The 20,143-nt window shown below is 39.1% G+C and overlaps 1 protein-coding gene across 4 annotated transcripts in view; it reads right to left on the bottom strand.

Moving 5' to 3' along the window:
• The window catches only part of CRYL1 (crystallin lambda 1), a 56,602-nt gene that overhangs the window by 11,843 nt on the left and 24,616 nt on the right, over positions 1-20,143 (bottom strand). For all 4 annotated transcript variants that reach the window (XM_030467451.1, XM_030467474.1, XM_030467461.1 and 1 more), the window contains 3 exons: positions 18,047-18,208; positions 14,035-14,229; positions 3,639-3,744 (listed from right to left, as the gene is read on the bottom strand). In XM_030467451.1, the coding sequence (XP_030323311.1) occupies positions 3,639-3,744; positions 14,035-14,229; positions 18,047-18,208 (463 nt within the window). The remainder of the gene's footprint in view (positions 1-3,638; positions 3,745-14,034; positions 14,230-18,046; positions 18,209-20,143) is intronic.

The raw sequence follows: 20,143 nt of genomic DNA, 5'->3' as shown, positions 1-20,143 counted from the left end.
CTAACACTTGTCCTTATGTGCTTAGCGGGCCTTCATGCAGTTTGCACAGGCCTACTTCCCTCCAGCATGTCAATCACACTGGACATCTTGGTGACATCTACAAACTTGTTGAGGATGCACTCAATCCCAGTGTCCATATCATTAACAAAGATATTAAGCAGTACCAGTCCTGGTATTGACCCCTGAGAAATGCTACTTGCCACTGATCTTCCATTAGACATTGAGCCATTGACTGCAACTCTATTGAGTGCAACCATCCAGATAATTCCTATCCATCAAGTGGTCCATCTGTCAAGTCCATATCTCTCCAAATTAGAGACAAGGATGTCATACAGGAGAGTATCAAATGCCTCACGTGAGTCCAAGTAGATAACAACCTTGGTGGCTAACAGATTCAACATGAACAAACAGTGTGTTGCAGTGGCAAAAAAAGCCAATGGGATGCTGTGCTGCATCAACAAGGGCATCACCAGCAGAGATGAAAAAAGTCATCATCTTGATCTACACTGTGTTTGTCAGAGCCCACCTGGAGTACTGTGCTCAGTTCTGGTCCCTGCTATACAAAAAGGACATGGACAGGCTGGAGAGGGTCCAGACAAAAGCAATGAGAGTTATCAAATGACCAGTGCACCTGCCATATGGGGAGAGGCTGAGAAAACTGGGTTTATTGAGCCTTGAAAAGGGAAGGCTTAGGGGAGACCTTATTATGATGTTCCAGTACTTAAACAGCAGCTACAAAGAATCCAGACACTCCCTATTTACCAGGAGTCACATGGACAAGGAAAGGGGCAATGGGGACAAGTTACTCCTGGTAAGATTCCCTTTGAACACAAGAGGAAAATTTTTCACTATGAGGACAGTCAGACAATGGAATGGTCTCCCATGGGAAGTGATGAATTCCCCCACTTTGGAAAGTTTTAAGTCTCAGCTTGATGGGGTGACATATCATTAAATAATAATATTAGAAGGGTTGGACCAGATGATCCTTGAGGTCCCTTCCAACCTGACATTCTATGATTCTATGATAGATCATCTTCTATATATTCACATATAGCCAGGTACACATCCAGGAAGGAGACTGTGTCTGCTAATATAATCCCACATTATTCTAGTGAAGTTCAGTGATGTTCCTTGTAAAAGACTTAACAGCATTTGTTGCGGTGCTGCCATGAGACAGACTAAAAAGACAGAGCTTATTGAAGCTAAAATCAATGTTGACTTTATTTACCAAAACTAACAATCAACATAGTATTATGCAAACCGTATGTGCTCCCCCCCCTCAAAAGTGGCTTCCTTCCTGTTTGTTGCAACTCAGTTCTCAGACTGCTGTTGCTTCTGATTCTTTTAATGACTTGACACTTATTTTACTGCATGTTCGAAGCTGTTGCCTCACTGCTACAAATTCAAAATTGTTAGTATCCATGCATGGATTAACTGGTAACCCAGAGTGGCCTGGATAATAGCTTTCAATAGGACCACTTATGAATATGGAGGAAAGGATGTCAAAAAACTATGGGGGAAACCTGGCATTAGCACATGGAAGTTCATGGGAGGATCTTGATGTACACAGAAAAACAAAACTGATGGATTTCAGAAGAAAATTGTTGGAATAGTATTCTTTATTGTAAAAATAAAAAATATCATAAAACCTTTAACGAAAAAAAATAAAAATAGAAAACAAACAAAGAGACAAACTTATCCACCTCCCAGGTTATCCCACAAATAAGACTAGACTATTTTTGTTACATGCTTCCTGCATTCTATCATACTTCCTCACTAATTAATAGAGTTTAAGACTGTGGGGTTTTAGTATCTTATGGCTGTAAAGAAAGGTAGCTAATGTGAAGATGGTGAAGCTGCTTAACAGGCTACCAAACAGGACAGAGTGGGTTTCTTATCTCTACCTCCATTTACCTCCACTGATAAAACCCCAAAACACTATTAGTACAATGCATTAGAGCAGGCTGCCCTGGGCAGTCACAAGGAGGTCCATACTATTTCACATTATGTGAAGCAATGCTGGGTTACCAAAAAGAAGCTGGCACTGGCACAGGATTATGACCATAAGCCATTATGTGTCCTGACATGAGCAGTTTTGATTTAAACTCTCTCTGATGAGAGGAACAGAATGAGTCACCCCAAAAGCACATGAACAGGAGCACCTCTAGACTTGGAGATAATGCACCTGCAAGATTGAGAGTGAAGCAATACTTCTCATGATCCAAGTTACTGAACAAGCCAAAAAGGTGCTTTTAGTATAAGTGGCTCAGTCAGTATACTAATTATGCTATTTTAGGGTTACTTTTAATTATTATATAATGTTAAAATAACTCTACAGGTGTATTTTGGCTTGGTATTTTGCAATTCCACCACAAGACTCTTCTTCCGTTTTCTCAGTCTCTTGGATCATATTTCATAATTTTTCTTCCCCTGATCTGGAATACTAAAATTTCCAACTGAAGGTAGCATTAAGTCTAGGAGATGAATAATCTCTGCCATGAACATAAAACCTACCAGCTGCATATGTTACATAAAACTGGTTTGAGATGGGAAATTTCAAAATGTTTTTGTAACAATTACTACTTCCTGATGGGAAGAAGGAAGCTAAGCTGGATCATGATGGAACATAAAATTCCAATGGGCACTCCAAGAAGAGCAACAAAACCAACACAGATGGTTTACATGACTTCATTCATCTCAAGTATTAGCTTAGAATTAAGGAGTCTAAAACATGGATTTAAAAAAATCAAAGAATTCACAAGTATGCTTTGAAATGGGTTTAAAACTTTCTTGCTATTAACAAGCATTTTGCTTCAGTTTTACATTTTAGTAGAGGCAGTTTAGCAAGTTACTCTGACAGAAGACCCTGTACATGGTCTTACCATGTCAGAGATGATGCAAAACCAGAATAAAGACATAGACCATAATATAAAAAGTCTAAAAATTATTTAGTTGATATTCACTACTTGAAGTTTTCACATTTTGTTAAATGAATTGCTCAAGACTTGGTAATCTTGATCTGTATTTTTTATTTCATTTTATGCAATTCACTTTTTATTTAGCTAGGAATCATGTACACTATTGAAAAAAAATCTGTCTTGATTATGCAAATCGGATCTTGAACTGTTAATTGACTGCTTTGTCAAGTCAAATTTGTATGCTCAGTATTTTTCAGACAGAAGCCATTTTATTTCATTCAAAATTTAAGCCATCATAAAGCAAACTAGCTCCAAGTGATATTTACAAAGCCTTTGCTTCAAATTTTAGGGGTAGTGGGTAGGAAAGCACTCATCTACAGAAAAGTTTCTGTTGACACTGGATTATCAGATGAAATTTTCCAATACTTTCTTTCCCTGACACTCAAGACAGTCCTGAACTATGGGTACACCAGTTTGCAAAGCCCTGAGAAAAATCTTGGAAAAAAGGAAGTATACAGCTAGTGTCACAGTAGGATAGTCAATATCTATTTGTTTTCATCCAGCCTCAAGTTTTGGACAAATTTTCTTTTTCTTATCATTACAGTACAGAGAGATGAGTCATAGTTGCAGCAATCCTAATCTGGTTTGTGATCTAATGCTTCCAGAGTCTTGTGCAACATAAGCCTTCCCTTCTAATTCATATAAATTTAAGCTACCTACCTTCTGCATTAAGATGCATGGTTTCCAGAGGTCCAATAAATGCATATCGCATTCCCAATCCATCAGACATCACAAGGTCTAGATCAGTAGGAGATATTACTCCTTCCTAGGCAGCAAAAATAAAACATGAAGGAAGATTTGTGAATGTTTGCTTTTATTGCAAAATTTCCTGCTTTTTGCATACAACTGAAAGATTAAAGAAGTAATAACAAGGCTTTTTTTAAGAAATAGCTTTTAACTTGCAACAGAAACGTAACTGTTTGCCAGAAATGTCCATCTCTTATGCAAGCCTTCCTATGGTTCAATATAAACACTCACAACTCTAAGATGCTGGATTTCATAATCCAGATACACTTGTATGCATATTGACAGTATCTTTTAAAGTGTATTTTGAACCAAATGATAATACAACTTTTGAAACCATATGCACTATTTGTACATATATTTTTTTGCCTGATATTTATTACTTACAATAATTCACGTACTAAACCTAAACTGAGCTGTTTATGCTAATCAGCATATTTTTTTCTTAAGAACTGGAAATCAGAGAACACAGAGCAAACATGACACTTTTAATAGCACATGACCAAAAAAACTTATATCATATCAAAATATTTTACCAGCCCTTTTAAATACAGAAGTCTTGGCTACATCTCACACTGCCCTTCAAGTTATCCTTGTTCTGGATTTTTGGGCAGAGTCAAACTGGCAGAACAGAGGTGCAGCAGTGGATACTACTCCTAAGGCCATCTGCAAAAAAGGCTTGGACTAAACTCACAGGCAATGCAGCTGCCACTCCCTCCCACAAAACTCACTGAACATTCAGCCTACCCAGCCTCAACCTGCCTGGGTTCTTGAGACGAGTTCATTGCCAGCTTCATGTCTCAGAGCTGGCAGGATACAGAGCATGCAAAATGAAGCATTATCTTGTTAAAAGTTGAGAGGTGCTGTTCCACCCATATGGTAGCTTTACAAGAAAGCCACCATCCCCATCAGGTTAGGGCAAGCACAGAAAGGCTTAAAGAAGTTACAGTTCACTACCTTAACAGATTTCTGGAGAAGAATAGTATTTATTATATGAGGTTGTGTTCAACCTACTGGAAAGACAGGAATTAACTAAGGCCTGTTCTAACCAATGCCATCAGATAAACCTTCGTTTCAAGAATTTGTCCTCCTTATCCCCAGAGACATGCAAACATTTCCTTAACATTAAGAGGTTGGAAGTGATGCTGAATTGCTTCTAATTTGCCTTCTCACCCTACCCTGAGGTGCTGTCCCCACTCAATGACTCTTTCTCCACAGGTCTCTTTGAGCTTCAGAATATAGAATGGTTTGAGTTGGAAGAGATCTTGGAGATCATCTAGTTCCAAGCCCCGTCCACAGGCAGGGCCACCTTCCACTGGACCAGGCTGCTCAAAGCCCCATCCAACCTGGCTGCTATAAGGTCTCCCTGAAGCCTTCTCTTCTCCAGGCTGAACAACCCCAACTCTCAGTCTGTCTTCATTGGAGAGGTGCTCTGATCATCTTTGTGGCCTTACTCCCAGCTCTATCATCTTCCTATGTTGAGGGCTCCAAAACTGGACAGAGTACTCCAGGTGGGGGTCTCATGAAAGCAGCATAAAGGGGAAGAATCACTTCCCTTGACCTGTTGGCTATGCTTTTCTTTTGGTATGGTTGGCTTTCTGGGCTGCAAGTGCACATTGCTGGCTCATGTTGAGCTTGTCATTAACCAGCACTCCCAAGTCCTTCTCCTTAGGGTTCTATAATTAGGTACACTCATCTGCTTGGTGAAAGACAGGGTTTTTTTCCTACTAAATTTTCCCCTCACAGGGCCCTGTCTGAATGTTCCTGCATATCACACATGGATCTGCTAGAGTTACAGGCATACAAGACACCTCTCCTGACCTGTTTTAAACATCAACATCTCAGCTAGACATCTTGACTCTCTTTATAATCACTAGAGAAAAAAGGAATTCAGCTTCTAGAATAGGTAAGATGGGCTATGTCCTAAAAGGGCCCAATGTGACTGAAAGATTAGGAAGGAACTTGGATGTCTATGCCTATATGCTGTAGAAATCCCATCTTAAGTGAGATGAATTCCACCCACAGCATCTGCCTGTGTTCATTAGCTGCACCATCTACAGCTACTTTAAAATAAAGTTATAAGCCAAGAACCAATATAACTTCTACAGCTGGCCAAAGATATCAAGTTTCCTAATCTCAGGCTTAAACAGAGCCTTTTATAAGATTCAGCTTCAAGTCTCAATCTGTTAGTAGGCATTGCTCCTGTCAAAAATAAGCCTGGCTAAATTCCTGTTGCAGAGGGCTTTTGAACGCTTGTCAATTATTACAGTAATGTAATTATTAACATCTACTACATACAAAACATACAGCTCTGGTAACAATTTAATTAGACATAAATTTGGCAGGGAGAAGGAAGCATTATTGTCTTCTACTTAAAGCTAAGGCATGCTAAAGTAGAGGCAGACAGGAAGGTCTGCATAAAGAAGGGACTAAATGAAAAGCTCAGACAGTGTTCCAATTACAGACCAGCATCATCGTAACTAACATGGCCACCATACGTTCTGTAAAAATTTTTTCCCCTGACATGGCAACACAACTTCTATGAACAACATCAGCAAAGTCAACAAAAGCACTCTTCTGTTGGGAGTGCTTCATCCAAACAATGAGTTGTGCTGGTAAAGCTGTGCTTGATGAGTGATTTTTTTTCCCTGGTTGACATGGATTTGTGGACAAAAGCTTAACCACAAGTTCCAGACAAACATTTGAACCACAGCAGCAGTTAAAGAACTATAAATATAATGCTGAAGAGTTAACAGCTTCTTGAAACACTTCAGAATCATGGCAAATCAATTTTCAAATTAATCAAATTAGTTTCAAAATGACACTTGAGGACCAGGTGCCCTCTTAATCATGAGTGCTTTGCTCTTGTCCTTTTGACTACAGTTGCTAGAAGGCAAGAATCACAGTTACTAGAAGGAAAACATGACAGATCCCTCCAGATGTGGAGTATATAATTCTGTGTATATAAATGCAGTTTCTCCTTGTGACACAAACCCTCTTAAAGAAAAGTCATTTACTTTTTCTCTTCAGAAATCAGAATCACCTCAATGAGAAACAAGTTGCACCATCCTCCCCTGGGGAATAAGCTTACTCCCACTTATGTTAAGGAATAGGTGGAATGACTCAGCAGGGTGGGTGCAAGGTCAGCAAAGTGTCTTCCACAAGGATCAGTGTTTATGCTAAGAAGTAAACAAAGAGTTCCAACCCAGTTTCATTAGGTCTAGGTGTGAAACAATATTCCCAAGGAGATTTTTCATCCTTTTCATCCAGGGTAACTCTTCTTGCAAGCCTTGCCCTTGAGCACTTGTCAGAGGGAAGAGGAAGTGTGTTAAAGTTCACTGAAAGCTTTCACAACTACAAAATTAAGATTGTAACTTAAAAGACATTCCACCAAAATCTTCAGTGACCTCAGTGTTCAAACTTCAGATCTATACTGGCTCAGAATCCTCCACGCTTCTTACAGCACCAGTTATATTCCACAATCTCATCTTCCTCAAGATTTCCATCTCCTGTGATGCCACATTGCCCTAATGCTTCTTTGGTACTTTACTAATGGTTCTTGCTATGCAAGGACCCTTTTCTCCTTCCCAAAACAACTCTGGCAGTTCTGAAGTCTCCAACTTCAGGCTCTGACCCAACCTGCTTGGTTTTAATCAACAGTCTTTACATCTGTGAGTCACACCCACATAGCAACTTCTGTCACTGACTTGGTTTTCAATCACCCTGAATGTGACACAGCAAAAAAAAAAAAAAAAAAAAAAATCTACTTTTTTCCATACTACCAATTCATCATGTTCTCCTACTCACTTCAGTCTGCCTACAGAGTTATTTTGGCCTCCACTCTCTCCTGGACCAGACACTTTGTGTCTCTAAATTTGCCACTTCATCCTCTGTAGCTCTCAAATCCAGTAATTTTTTTTAATGATTGCTACTAATATATGCATTCTCTCACTGCAGCACTTGTTACACCCTTCTCTTCACTATCACTTCAATCAGGTCCCTTCCATCCACACCCTGATGAGATCTTTTTCCAGTCCTGTCATTTTAAGCATATGACTTTTCTCCTGGATCCCTCAACCAGCTCATTCTCTTTCCATTTCATCATGTTTGAGAAACTTGTTGTCCTACACAATTGATGCCTCCATACTTTGCTTGCCTTTATCTTCCTTCTTCTGTTGCACCCTCGCTCAACTCACCCTGCAAGAAACACTTAGTATCAAGACTGTTTTTCTCCCTGGCCCTTTAAACACCTTTTTATTATATCCCTCTTTTATGGGACATTTAACTAGACGTTAACTAGATGTTTAACTCTCTACCTTATCTTTGATCTTTTGGAACAGTCCTCTGGATAACACAATAATACAATTATTAATAGTAAGGAGTTTGGGATAAAAAAAAGTCTTGCCAGCATTTAAGGGCTGCCAAGCCAGTCACTTGAGAAGGGAGAGGTACAAAAAAATTAGGGACTGAAGCCAATCTACCTGATTGCTTTGAAAACAAACTAAAATGGACACATAGCTAAACCATGGCTGTTTATTTTCCAGAAGATGAACAAAAACGTCAGGGCTGCCCATTCTTGCCTTTTGCAATTAGTTTTAAATGAAAGCCCACTTTTCCAGAAAAAAAATACATTAAGGCAGTATGAAAAGCTTATACAGAGTAAAAAGCAGATTCTTATGACACTTACCCTACGATCCATTATACAGTACAGTTTTAGCAGGTTCTTAAAAGCATCTGAAACCCCTAAATTAGATCAGGGTTGAAAACCAGCCATGTCCTCCTCATTATCTCTGCCCCTGTATTTAATTGCCTCTTTGCAAATACCAGGTGATGTTGGAAAATATTTCCAAGATCAACTTCCACTCAGTAATTCATAGTAAAAGCACAGCCCTAGCTATTCAGAGTAACGTTTGAGACTTCTGATCTTAAGCATTGGTGAAACATTTTGGTTGTAATTTTCTGGATGAAGTCAACCCTCAAAACTTTACCCTCAGAATAAGACAAAGTCAACCTATTAAAGTAATGCTCTTTTATAACATAATCCCAAGGTGCTATAGAATGTATTAGTACTGGTACAAGTACAAAAGTAATCATGTAAGCAGTGCACAGGGTGCTTGTCAGGCAGATAAAGGCATTAAGTCTCTGTTCAAAGGAGTTACAAATGAAATACGATGCCAGTGACCACTGCCAATTGATGCATGAGAAAGTAAATAGATAGTAAGAGGGAGTAACAGAGAAAGCAGTTTGATGTATTTTTCCTATTACTGACTACAGATTATTCAAACAATTTCGAACTTGTAGTAGCAAAATTTAGGGTTGAGAAGAGAGGAAAAATGATCTTCAACCTCAACAGTCTCCCCAGCATTGCACTCTTTTTAAGATCCAGCTGGACAGGGACCATCTTGTCTAGACAGTGTGTTTACCAAGAAAGGCTGGACCAGATGATCTTTGAGTTCCCTTTCAACCTGGCATTCTATGGTCTCACAGTACATCTTTTACTTGCATCACAATCAGTTTTGCAACACTTCTAACAGAGACCTAAGAATTAAAAACATAAATAAGAAACCAACAAGAATGTCAGTCTCACACATGCCACAGAGTCCTATGCAAAGTTCTCAGATACATGACCTTAAAGAGACAGACTGGAGTGTTCCCAGTATCTGTTTTTTCATGGAATGAATATGAGCATGGGGAGACAGAGATAACTGATGCAGAAAGTTCTTGCAAAGTTAAACTTCTGCACCCTTAAATCCATATTCCCAATTCTCTACATGGCCCAAGTTCTCAGAACCCAGCTGTACAACTCCAAATGACTTTTTATTCTCCTACTTTTCTAAAAATTGGTATCTCAACCTTCAGGCCTCCTAATTTTTCACACCTTAACTCCATACTTACCACTCCCACATTAGGCCCTGTCCTGCATTCACCCATTTTGTGCCCAGCCTCCCTGTGTATGCTGCTGGGGACCCCAGCACCTTTGGCAAACATAAACTGTATCCCAATGCACAGGTTTCTCATGTTACTTTGCCCTGAATTATGCTTCTCTCTCTGTTCCAGCATCCATGCCCACACACAATTTTAGCACCACAGAGAGTCTGAGCTTGAATCCAACCTGCTGGCAGAGCCTTATCTGGTTGCATTATAGTCTCTTCTACTCTTAAACCCACATGGAAGAAGTTGGTGAGCCCCAAATGTCATCCAGCAAGCAGCTACATTTACCATGTTGCTTTGCATACAGGCTGATGTTCAGAGAAGCTTCCACTAGAAAAAAGCTCCTCTGACAAAAAAAATCCAAACCACCCACAAACACACACACACAAATAACAAAGACTGTCCACGCAAAGGTGTCTGAACTTGAAACTTTGATAAAAAAATATATGCATGTGTGTGCATGTATAAGATCATTTTGCTGCCATCTGCAGAATGTTAGGGCTTGGAAGGGATCTCTGGAAATCATCAAATCCAATCTCCCTGCCAAAGCTGGATCACCTAGGACAGGTCACACAGAAGTGCACCCAGACAGGACATTACTATAAACATTTCTAGGTGAGGATGCAGAGGAAAAGTTTCAAGCTTGCATCTCAAAGTCCTCCAAAAACCAGACAGTTATTTACATAAAGCTGCTGATTTAAGATAATTTCAAGTGGTTTCCAAAGGCTTGGAGACTGATACTACTGGGTTTTTTTCTGGTTCACACATAGAATTTATTTCTGGAATATTTGTGTCCTTGTTATGTGTCAAAGACTGAAACACTGCAGTGCCAACACAACGATCCTCCAGCAACAGCACAGATTTTTCTCAAACTCACCATGTAAAATTACAGAAAACTTGTAACAGAAACAGGAGCACTGATCAATTTATGACATGTAACTGTAGGCATAAAAAGATACTTGTTCAGACCTTTAGAACCACTAATAGAACAAGCAGCTTGAAATTATGTTTTATGGTTCTGTCTTATTCTTCTTTTACAATAGTTAAAAGCAATACAGAATTTTTAGCATGAAAATACCACAATGTCCTTAACTAATTTCCTAAGAATGTCCATGTTCTGCATCCAGGATGATTTGGATTGCCTCACCTAATACCTGCAATTTACATATCTAAGCACAAAAGGATTAATAGTATGGTCACTTTGGACAAGAATACTTTGCAAATATGTCCCTCCTGATAATATTGTTTATCTTCTACCCCCAGTGCTTCTTAGAAAAGAACAGAAAAACTTTTTTTACCACAAGGAATCAAATATGATTAAAATCTTATTTTGAGGAGTCTCTCAAAGACTAAGTGGTGGGGAAGCTCACATTTTTACCAATAAAGATTGAAAAGTGAGTTAATCAGAAGCAAGTATTCTTCCCCACTTTGAACGTGGAAACACCAAAAGAACATGACTTGCAACCTAAATTACAAAGTTGGCAGCACAACAGTAGAAACATTGAAACTGCCTTAGGCCTACAGTTCTCACTTAACTGCAGTGATTCTCCTCCCTTCAAAGGCAGAATGTCGCCTGAAGTAACACAGCTGAAACCATACACCTTTGATAGCTGCTATTTGTCCAGGCTTTTGGAATAGAAATACAGCCATCTAAGTTGTTTAAATGTGTGTTTGCCTGCAATGAAATTATACGAAAATGTAACTTGGAGACTTTGATTATTCACCACAAAAGCAACTTTCATTAGCTCTCGGTGCTTCAAGTACTATTTTGTTACTATTCACATACCAACACACACATAAAAAGGGTCACTACAGGTTCATACTAAGGGATCACCTTAAATTATTCCTTTTCCAACAGCAGCCTGGGAAGTGTTCTTATACTTTTTCCACAACTGAAGAACAAATAAAGCGTGATACTTTCAATGACACACACTGTCTTAGCTCACAGCAGTCCAGTCAGAGACTCTGACAGCTGGAGATGGCTTCTGCATGGTTTTCCACTAACATGAGTGTGTTTAAATGTTCCTTGAACTCATTCATATTTCCAGCATCCTAGGTTTCTACAGCAGTGACTTCCACAATTCAGTTTATGCCTCTCAAAGACATGAAGAAGTCCTACTATATTTTTGGGGCATTACTTCCCTAGATACCTGTGTGCTGACCAAGGGTCTTGAATCAATATGCCTACATATTGTAAGACTTCCTGGTCCACAATTTCCCAACAATACTTTGAACTCTGTTAAAAGAACTTGGACTAAGTGCTAACTTGCATTTCTGTAGTATTATAGAATCATCAAGGTTGGAAAAGACCTCTAAGATCATCGAGCCCAACTGTCTACCCAACACAGCCCTTAACCACTAAACCATCCACTGTAGCTCTTCATTTACCCATCTTTTGAACACCTCCAGGGATGGTGCCCCCACCACCTCGCTGGACAGCCTGTTCCAATGCCTCACCACTCTTTCTGTGAAGAAGTTTTTCCTAATATCTGCCTCTTGTCCTATCACTGGTCACCAGAGAGAAGAGGCCACTGTCTGTCTCACTACAGCCTCCTATTAGGGAGTTGTAAGGAGCAATGAGGTCTCCCTTCCGCCCCCTTTTCTCCAAGCTGAACAGCCCCAGTTCCCTCAGCCTTTCCCTTTCTCCAGACCCCTAATCAGCTTGGTTGCCCTTCTCTGCACCCTCTCCAGAACCTCTATGTCCTTCTCATACTGTGGTGCCCAAAACTGCACACAGTACTCATGGTGCTGCCTCACTAAGGCCGAGTTTAGGGGCAGGATCACCTCCCTGGGCCTGCTGGACACTGTTCCTGATACAGGCCCGGATGGAATTGGCCTTCTTGGCCACCTGGGCACACTGCCTGCTCATCAACATCCCCAGGTCCCTCTCTGCTCCAGTTGCTATGTAAAAAAATGCTTAAATCATTATTTCATCAACTTCACATTTGAGTTTTGAGATCCTAGGATAAGTTCCATTTCTTCTTCACAGTCTGTTCTTATGGAATCACAGAAACATTGAGGCTGGAAAAGACCTCTGAGATCATTAAGTCCAGCCTATAACCTAACATCACCACATCAGGCAGACCATGGCACTGCCACGTTCAGCCTTTCCTTAAACATCTCCACTCCACCACTTCCCTGGGCAGTCCATTCCAATACTTGACCACCCTCCCCATGAGGAAGTGCTTCCTGATAATGCTCATTTACTTTTCCTGCTCCAAAAATCTTTCTTAGAATGACTTGTTCTATGTCAGATCCTCTCCTTTTAAGGAAAGTTTAGTGTGGAAACTTTCTTACCAATGAACTTTGCCATTCACTTAGCTTTTCTACCATGAACTTGCCCTCTTTCTTTACATTTTTTAGTAGTAATTTTTACATTTTTATTCTCAAAATCTTTTATTCATCTGGGGTTATTAAGGTTTAAAAACAATTTAGAGCTTACTATACTTTCTATCCTTTGTCCTTCAACATGATTAGAGCTTTCTGAGGGGATTTTTCTTACCATATACTCTAGAATTTGTATTAACTTTTTTTATAACAGAAGCCTTTTTTTTAGTTCAAAGAAACATCTCCAGTAGAAGAGAGATGCTCCTTAATAAAAATATTGTTTTATTTATTTATTCACTATTTATACTGTTATATTGTGTTGCTAGATACTGCTTTGGAAAAAGAGTTGTTTTGTTTATGATATATTAATACTAATTTAATTTCAAGATCTTTAGCTTTTAAACAACTTGGAAAATTAAAACACTCTCAATGACAAAAAAGTAAGCCCTACTTAAGCCCATTTGAGTATCTTCTCAATAGAACAGCAATAGACTCCTAATTCACCTCTTCCTGATGAAAGATCAGACTTTGCAGCACAGGACAGGTAACTGTGGGAAAAGCTGAAGGAGCACAAACAAAGAATTCTCAGCTAGAAGTCTGAATGGGTGGGAGGAGGAGAAATCTGTCTTTAACTACACATATCAAATAACTGTTGAACTTAGGAGTTCAGTTCCTGAAAGGCCAAAGAGAAAACCATTTAAAATATTATTTTCATAACCACTGTAGAGTAGGCCAGCAACATTCAGAAAACAACAGGAAATGATGAGACAACCTAAAAAAAGCAAAATCAGTGTTTTGATTTCTGTGCTTTAAAAACTCTTTAGGTTGTCTTGAAAATGACAGTATTTTGAAAAGAAAGTAGGGTAAGATGCTATTTATCATGGATAATTCCTACTGGTTTTAATTTACATGTTAGTATTTATTTTATCTTTATGAGTTTAACAAAAATGACACAAAATTATAGGAAATTTAAATATACAATCTTGCTTGTCACATGTACAAAACCAGCAAAGTGTGTGTGTGTGTAAGTTGGGAAAAAAATAAATATACATACACCCACAAGTCTCCAGGCTTCACTTATCACTGCATACTGGAGCCGATTCAGTACAAACCCCTCAACTTCTCTGTTGAGTTTGACAGGAGATTGGCCAATCTTCTTCATTAGTGCATATGTTCTTTCTACAGTAGAAGGATCTGTTTCTGGATGAGGCACAATTTCAACCAGTGGCACAAAGTATGGTGGATTTACCTCAAGAAACAACACAGGAGAAAAATGTCAGCTATTAACAGATTAACAGAACAAGTCAATATAGAGCACCTTCATAGATTGCTGCTAGCATGGCTGTTTTCCAGTGACCACAGTAAGCCTGATCTTCAGACCCTAAAAGTCTCCACCAATTCAATAAAATCTGGTATATTAATTAAAATTTTAAAAATAGTTAATCTCACATTAAATCTAACTCTTAAAACAACAGCAAAGTTCATGGAGCTACACTATCATCATGGAGATGACAGCACTCAATCAGTACTAGAAAACATTACACTGACTTGAGTAACCAATGTTATCTCAATATTCAGGCTGTTTGTTGCTGTAAGACACAGGGCCACCACCTGTCTTTCCAAACAAAGTAGACATTTCCTTCTAGATATTCAGGAACTTTATAACAAAAGTATTGCTAAACACCACTTGTAAAATGCAGCACCTAATAGATAAGCTGCTACTGGCCCATTCCTGTAAATATATGCTAAACAGTTGCAGATATCACATAAAAGATATTTTGAAAAGTTGTAGAACAGGTTACCTTCAAATACTCTGCCTACTTAAAAAAAAAAAAAAATGCCTCTCTGACTATTCCCAAATGTATTTTCTCATCAAGACCTTTCTGTCATGTATTTTTTAAATGATAGACAAAAAAATTCTAAAGAACATCCTAGGAACAGCTAAAAGTTTTTCAGATCGTAGCACCAAGAAGTTCTCTGAAGGTTTTTCTGACCCCCATGTGTATCACAGGTTCCAATCAGGAAGAAACAAGTTAATTCTTGAGAAAGAATTAAGAAAGAAAGCCTGGGGCTATTAGAAATTTCTTCCAAGATTAATGTTGACTGTCACCTTATTGAAATATTCTATTTCATGAACCTGGCACAGATGTATTCCTGAGCATACTGAGGAGACTTAGGAAGGTAATTGAGATAAGAGTGAGATAACAGATGTTGGTATACACTAGAGGTAGTAAAACATGGATGAAATTTGGAGTGGGGGAAGATTTCTTAAAATGGGAAGGCAATTGCAAAGCCTTTCTTCAGGAAGCAAAAGAGCTTACCTTAGCCTAATAAAATGAAAGCTAAGAAAGGATATGACAAAGTAAACACAGAGAAAGAATTAAGCTACACAAAAGCTGCCAACAAACATCAAATTAATTTTAATGAACTGTTAATAAAATTGGAACAAAAATTAGAAGACACAACTTCCAACAGGAGTAGTAGAGTTAAAAATCCCCACAAATCTAACTGATAGGGCTCAATAGATTTTTAAGGTGATTTGATTATACAGTTTCCTGTACAGAAAGGGACTTCATCCAATGGCACACAATTGCCTCTACCTCATTACTTCCAGCTGTGTGACCCTGCAGGCATGAGAAAGACTTGTGGAAGACCTCCACCAACAGATTGCCTGAAAGTGCTTGCAGAGGACACCTGTACCTACAAGCATTGTGTGCATTTCTATCATACAGCTGTGCTGTGGGATTGAATTGTATTATGTTGATCAATGTTTATAAATATGTAAAGGGCAAGCATCAGGAAGATGGATCCAGGCTCTTCTCAGTGATGTCAAATGATAGGACAAAGGGCAACTGGTGCAAGCTGGAGCACAGGAGGTTCCATGTAAACATAAGGAAAAGCTTTTTCACTGTGAGGGTGACAGAGCACTGGCACAGGCTGCCCAGAGAGGTGTGGAGTCTCCTCTGGAGACGTTCATAACCCATCTGGTTGCATTCCTGTGTGACCTACCCCAGGTGACCCTGCTCTGGCAGGGGGATTGGACTCAATGATCTTTCAAGGTCCCTTCCAACCTCTAGCATTCTGTGATTCTAACTGCTGAACCTATTGCTATGTTAAGCACAGGGATGACCTTCTGCCCTTTGGGCATTTCATTTATCCTCAACATGCTCACCTCTGCCAGAGGCTTTACAACTTTAGCTTTTAATTTTTCTGGTATATCAAAACTTGTTTTCACTGTGTGTTCCAGAACTGCTTGGTTCCTGCAGCCACCATTCCTAATGTTCCACTGTTGTGTTAGTAAGGCCATGGTTAAAACAGAAAACACCAAAAGCCAATAAGTACTACAAAGCAAGCATGTCTCCTGATAACAGATGCAAGAAGGCCCCTGAAAAAGTACACTGGCTCCGAGCTTCTTCAGTACACTCCCCTTTGAATGAAGTTGAGATTACTAGGAAAATAGTCTCAGTTGGATTGCAAAGTAATTTCAGTACAATTAGACATTTTAAGGCACTCCAGTGTATTTGCTTTGGCAAATACATATATCCTTACAGCAGCAGCCTAGAAAATGTTTATGCAGGAACTAGCTACCTTTCCAGATCTGATAAAATCTACTTACAGTAATGGTTCCTATGAATACTGCAGCTCAGACCAAACAAGTCAACTTGTGCACACCGAGTTGAGAAAACAGTAAGAAAGAGTGATGTAAAAATCAAAGGCTGACAAGTAGCCTGAGATTAGGGAAAGAATTGGTTAAAAAAAACACACCAAAACAACATCATAGCTACAGTTACCTAACACAGAAATCTAGAAGAGACATTATCTCTTCTCTTGCACTACAGAAAGTTACAACCCTGGAAACATGAGATAAGGAACTATTAAGTTTTAGACTGGAGAAAGGGTAAACCTAGGCACAGATACATGCTTTGAAGTTTTAACCCTTAAAAAAATACAATTAAAAGGAGATGAAAACTAACTATACAGGAAGAAACCACTCCTTTTGTTCTTTTTGCTTCCCAGTCATCCCATGGTACGATGGTGCTGGTGCAGGGGAATCAGAAAGACACTGACCAAACGCTTTGACACTGGCAGCTCTGGGCTACAGGTAGAGGCATTACAGCAAAGTAGTGCTCCATTTTGGTGTTCAGCCTGCCACTCCTAAGCATGCCCAGGGAACTGACACTTACTTTATACCCTAAGGTACATCCTGGAGAGACAAGAAGTAGTTACCAAATTGCAGAATTTGCACTACTTCAGATACTGCAAACTTTCCTTACAACAGTTCTTTTAACTGATCTATCAAACAACAGACTAACAATAGGCTAACAAAATCATTAGCTATGGAGTAGTGGAAATCAGAAGCAGTAAATACCCCAGTGATCAAGACAAAATGCTCTTCCATGGTGAGGACAGATGCATGAAACTGCTGTCTAGTAGCCCCACAAATAGCTCTACAAAGGGTCACAGGTGCCCTTCAGCATTTGGAGGTTCTGGTATACCCTCTAGTCATGCTATTTCTGCATCCCTTCACTGTCCCAGCTGGTCACAAAGCATGCAAATTCTGCTTCAACTACTATTTGTTCCATTTCATCCACTTGATTTTCCTCTTCAAGTATACTGATTCTGCATCAGAACTCTGAAGAAAGCAGAATCACAAGCACATGCATCTCAGTGTTTGGATCCTATTGTTACCCAAGAGCAGCTGAAAAAAGATACTTGAAAAGACTACTGATGCCACATGAAGAAAGTAGAGGATTTTGTGAATTTATCTTCAAAACAAAACTATTTTGAGAGCCATTAGTTTGAGCAACACACAATAGGAGCACAACAGCTTCACAGAACATACCTTGAGCTGACAGCATGAAAAGTGGATCCTCTGTTTAGCAGACGCTGCTGCTTACAGAATGACTAAACTAAAGCTTTTCTGAAAATCCCAGCCCCTGCACACTAAAAATGGCACACAAATACTCCAGGGAATATTTCTATATCTCTCAGTCTGCAGGAAAGAGTTTGAGATGCAGTTTAAACACCTGTGCCACTACAGAAACAAATAATGCTGTCATACTTACAGGATGTGACACAATACACTGCTTAACATGCTTAAGGCCAGTGAACAACTTGCTGGGTAAGAGACAAGAGGTCGAGCTGCTCAAGGTAACTTTGTCACCAACAATCAGGTCTAACTGACTGAAAATCTTCTTTTTCAGTTCCAGGTTCTCTGGTGTACATTCCTGCAATAAAAACAAAAATCAGTATTAGAAGCCTTCTACTTCAATAGTATTTATCCACATATTACAGACTTCACGGATACCACACTGAGACCTAGGAACTCAGCACAAAACATCTATATCCATTAGCCTGGAGGCATCAATGAAATGTAACACAAAAATACCTTCCCACATACACAGAAATGGAAATCACAAGAGTTTTTCCACATCAGAAGAGGGACCACCACACACCACAGGCGATTTAACATAACAAATTACTCAGCTTTGTCAAAAATACAGACTTTAACATAGGCACAGAGATAACACAGTATGGAGAAATAAGACTTGGTCTCCATTTTTCAAAGAGAATCTCATATGGCAGAATTCAGTATTCTCTCTATGACATAAATGAATACCTGTATCATTCAAAGGAACACAAACTTACAATCTCCAAAACTACGGCAGGAGATTTCAAGGTACAGTTCTGGAACCTGCACTGGAACCTGCACCTGAACCCAGTGACCCTCAGACTTAAAAAGCTTATCTATCTCCATGCATTTCAACTCAGACAATGATTTCTGAAGTAGAATGCAGGCTAGCAGAACTTCTTCCAAAGCTATTGAGGATGTTCAGCTCTGCATTGTTGTATGAAATTTCACATGTATGAGCCAAGAGCCACAATCTGAAAGACAGCATGCAGAAGTCCATCAGTCTGGGAGCAAAAACTGTATGGGAAAAAACTACAGTGGATCCTACAATCAATTGGAAAGACTTCAGGAAAAAAACAGGGGAACAAACCCATCTTGTTTTCTGAGTTTTTTGGAAGGGTAAAAAAAAAAATCCAAACAGGATACCAAACTCACAAAACCTCAGCTTTTCCTTTAAAAAACAGAGAACACCTGCTCTTTTCCAACTCTAACCTTATCTCACCTCAGTACTTCATTGTGTTCTTCCTGGTATGCTGAACTGCACATAAGTGCAAGGGAAAAGGCTACACATTTAGGCAGGAATGCCTAGGGCCAGAGTTTTTAACTCAGTAAATGGGTTAAAACAAATCTGAGGTCTTAAAAAATAAGCAAGTTGCATGAACAGTACTGAAAGTTCCACGATGCAGAGAAGATAAACAGGGTCATTTAAGAACTCCAGATAGAGTCCAAACTAATGGACAGTCTTATCAAAACAAAATTATACTCTGCTTATAATTCCAGGATCCCTGTGTGTTGGTTAAGTTTTAATACTTTCTTTTAGGAAAGCCAAAGACAAAAAGAACTCTGCAGATACTGTTCAAGCTAATAAAAGAGTTGCTTTGAATAGGTTTATTGTGAACTTGAAACTCTAACCCTCCTCTCACATCAGATGATAATCAAAAAGGCAAACTCAAATCTGCTGGAAACTCAAGCCTGCCATGGTTACGTAAGGTTTCTGAATGGGCCATTTGGTTGAAGTTTCTAATATAGTGTCACAATTGTATTCAGGTTGTTGGAACACTGCAATAAAGTTTCTGTCCTCATCAAGAGTGCAATTATTTTCTCAGAGACACCAATTCCCTGAAGAACATGGGGAAAATGAAGCTCTAAAGCACCCATTAAACAGGAACCTCACTTGCTGTCATTTACAGAGCCTAGAGAGGTCTGAAGCTATTCTGTTTACCCTGAGAAAGAGAAGATCAAACAGTGAGCAGATAAGATACAGTTGTAAAGCTACCACAGTCTCGCTGAAAGAATCAGTGCAAAAAGGTTAGCATGAACCTGTACGCATTTTAAGTGTCACTGTATATTTCTATGCCCTTTTTGCAGAGAAGATCACACTCCTCATTTGCAGTGAACAGTACACCTTTATTCCAAGGCCTGAGCACCTGAACAAGTTTTATGCTTATCTGACTTTCAATTTAAACTTTATTAAACACCCTTTTAAAACAGCCTGATCAGAACATGACAGTTGTTAATTTTTAAAACCCAC

Source organism: Calypte anna, chromosome 1 (assembly GCF_003957555.1).
Source record: "Calypte anna isolate BGI_N300 chromosome 1, bCalAnn1_v1.p, whole genome shotgun sequence".
NCBI classification, from domain to species: domain Eukaryota; kingdom Metazoa; phylum Chordata; class Aves; order Apodiformes; family Trochilidae; genus Calypte; species Calypte anna.
Note: the sequence above shows the minus strand (reverse complement) of the source record. Positions and strands in the feature narration are given on the sequence as shown.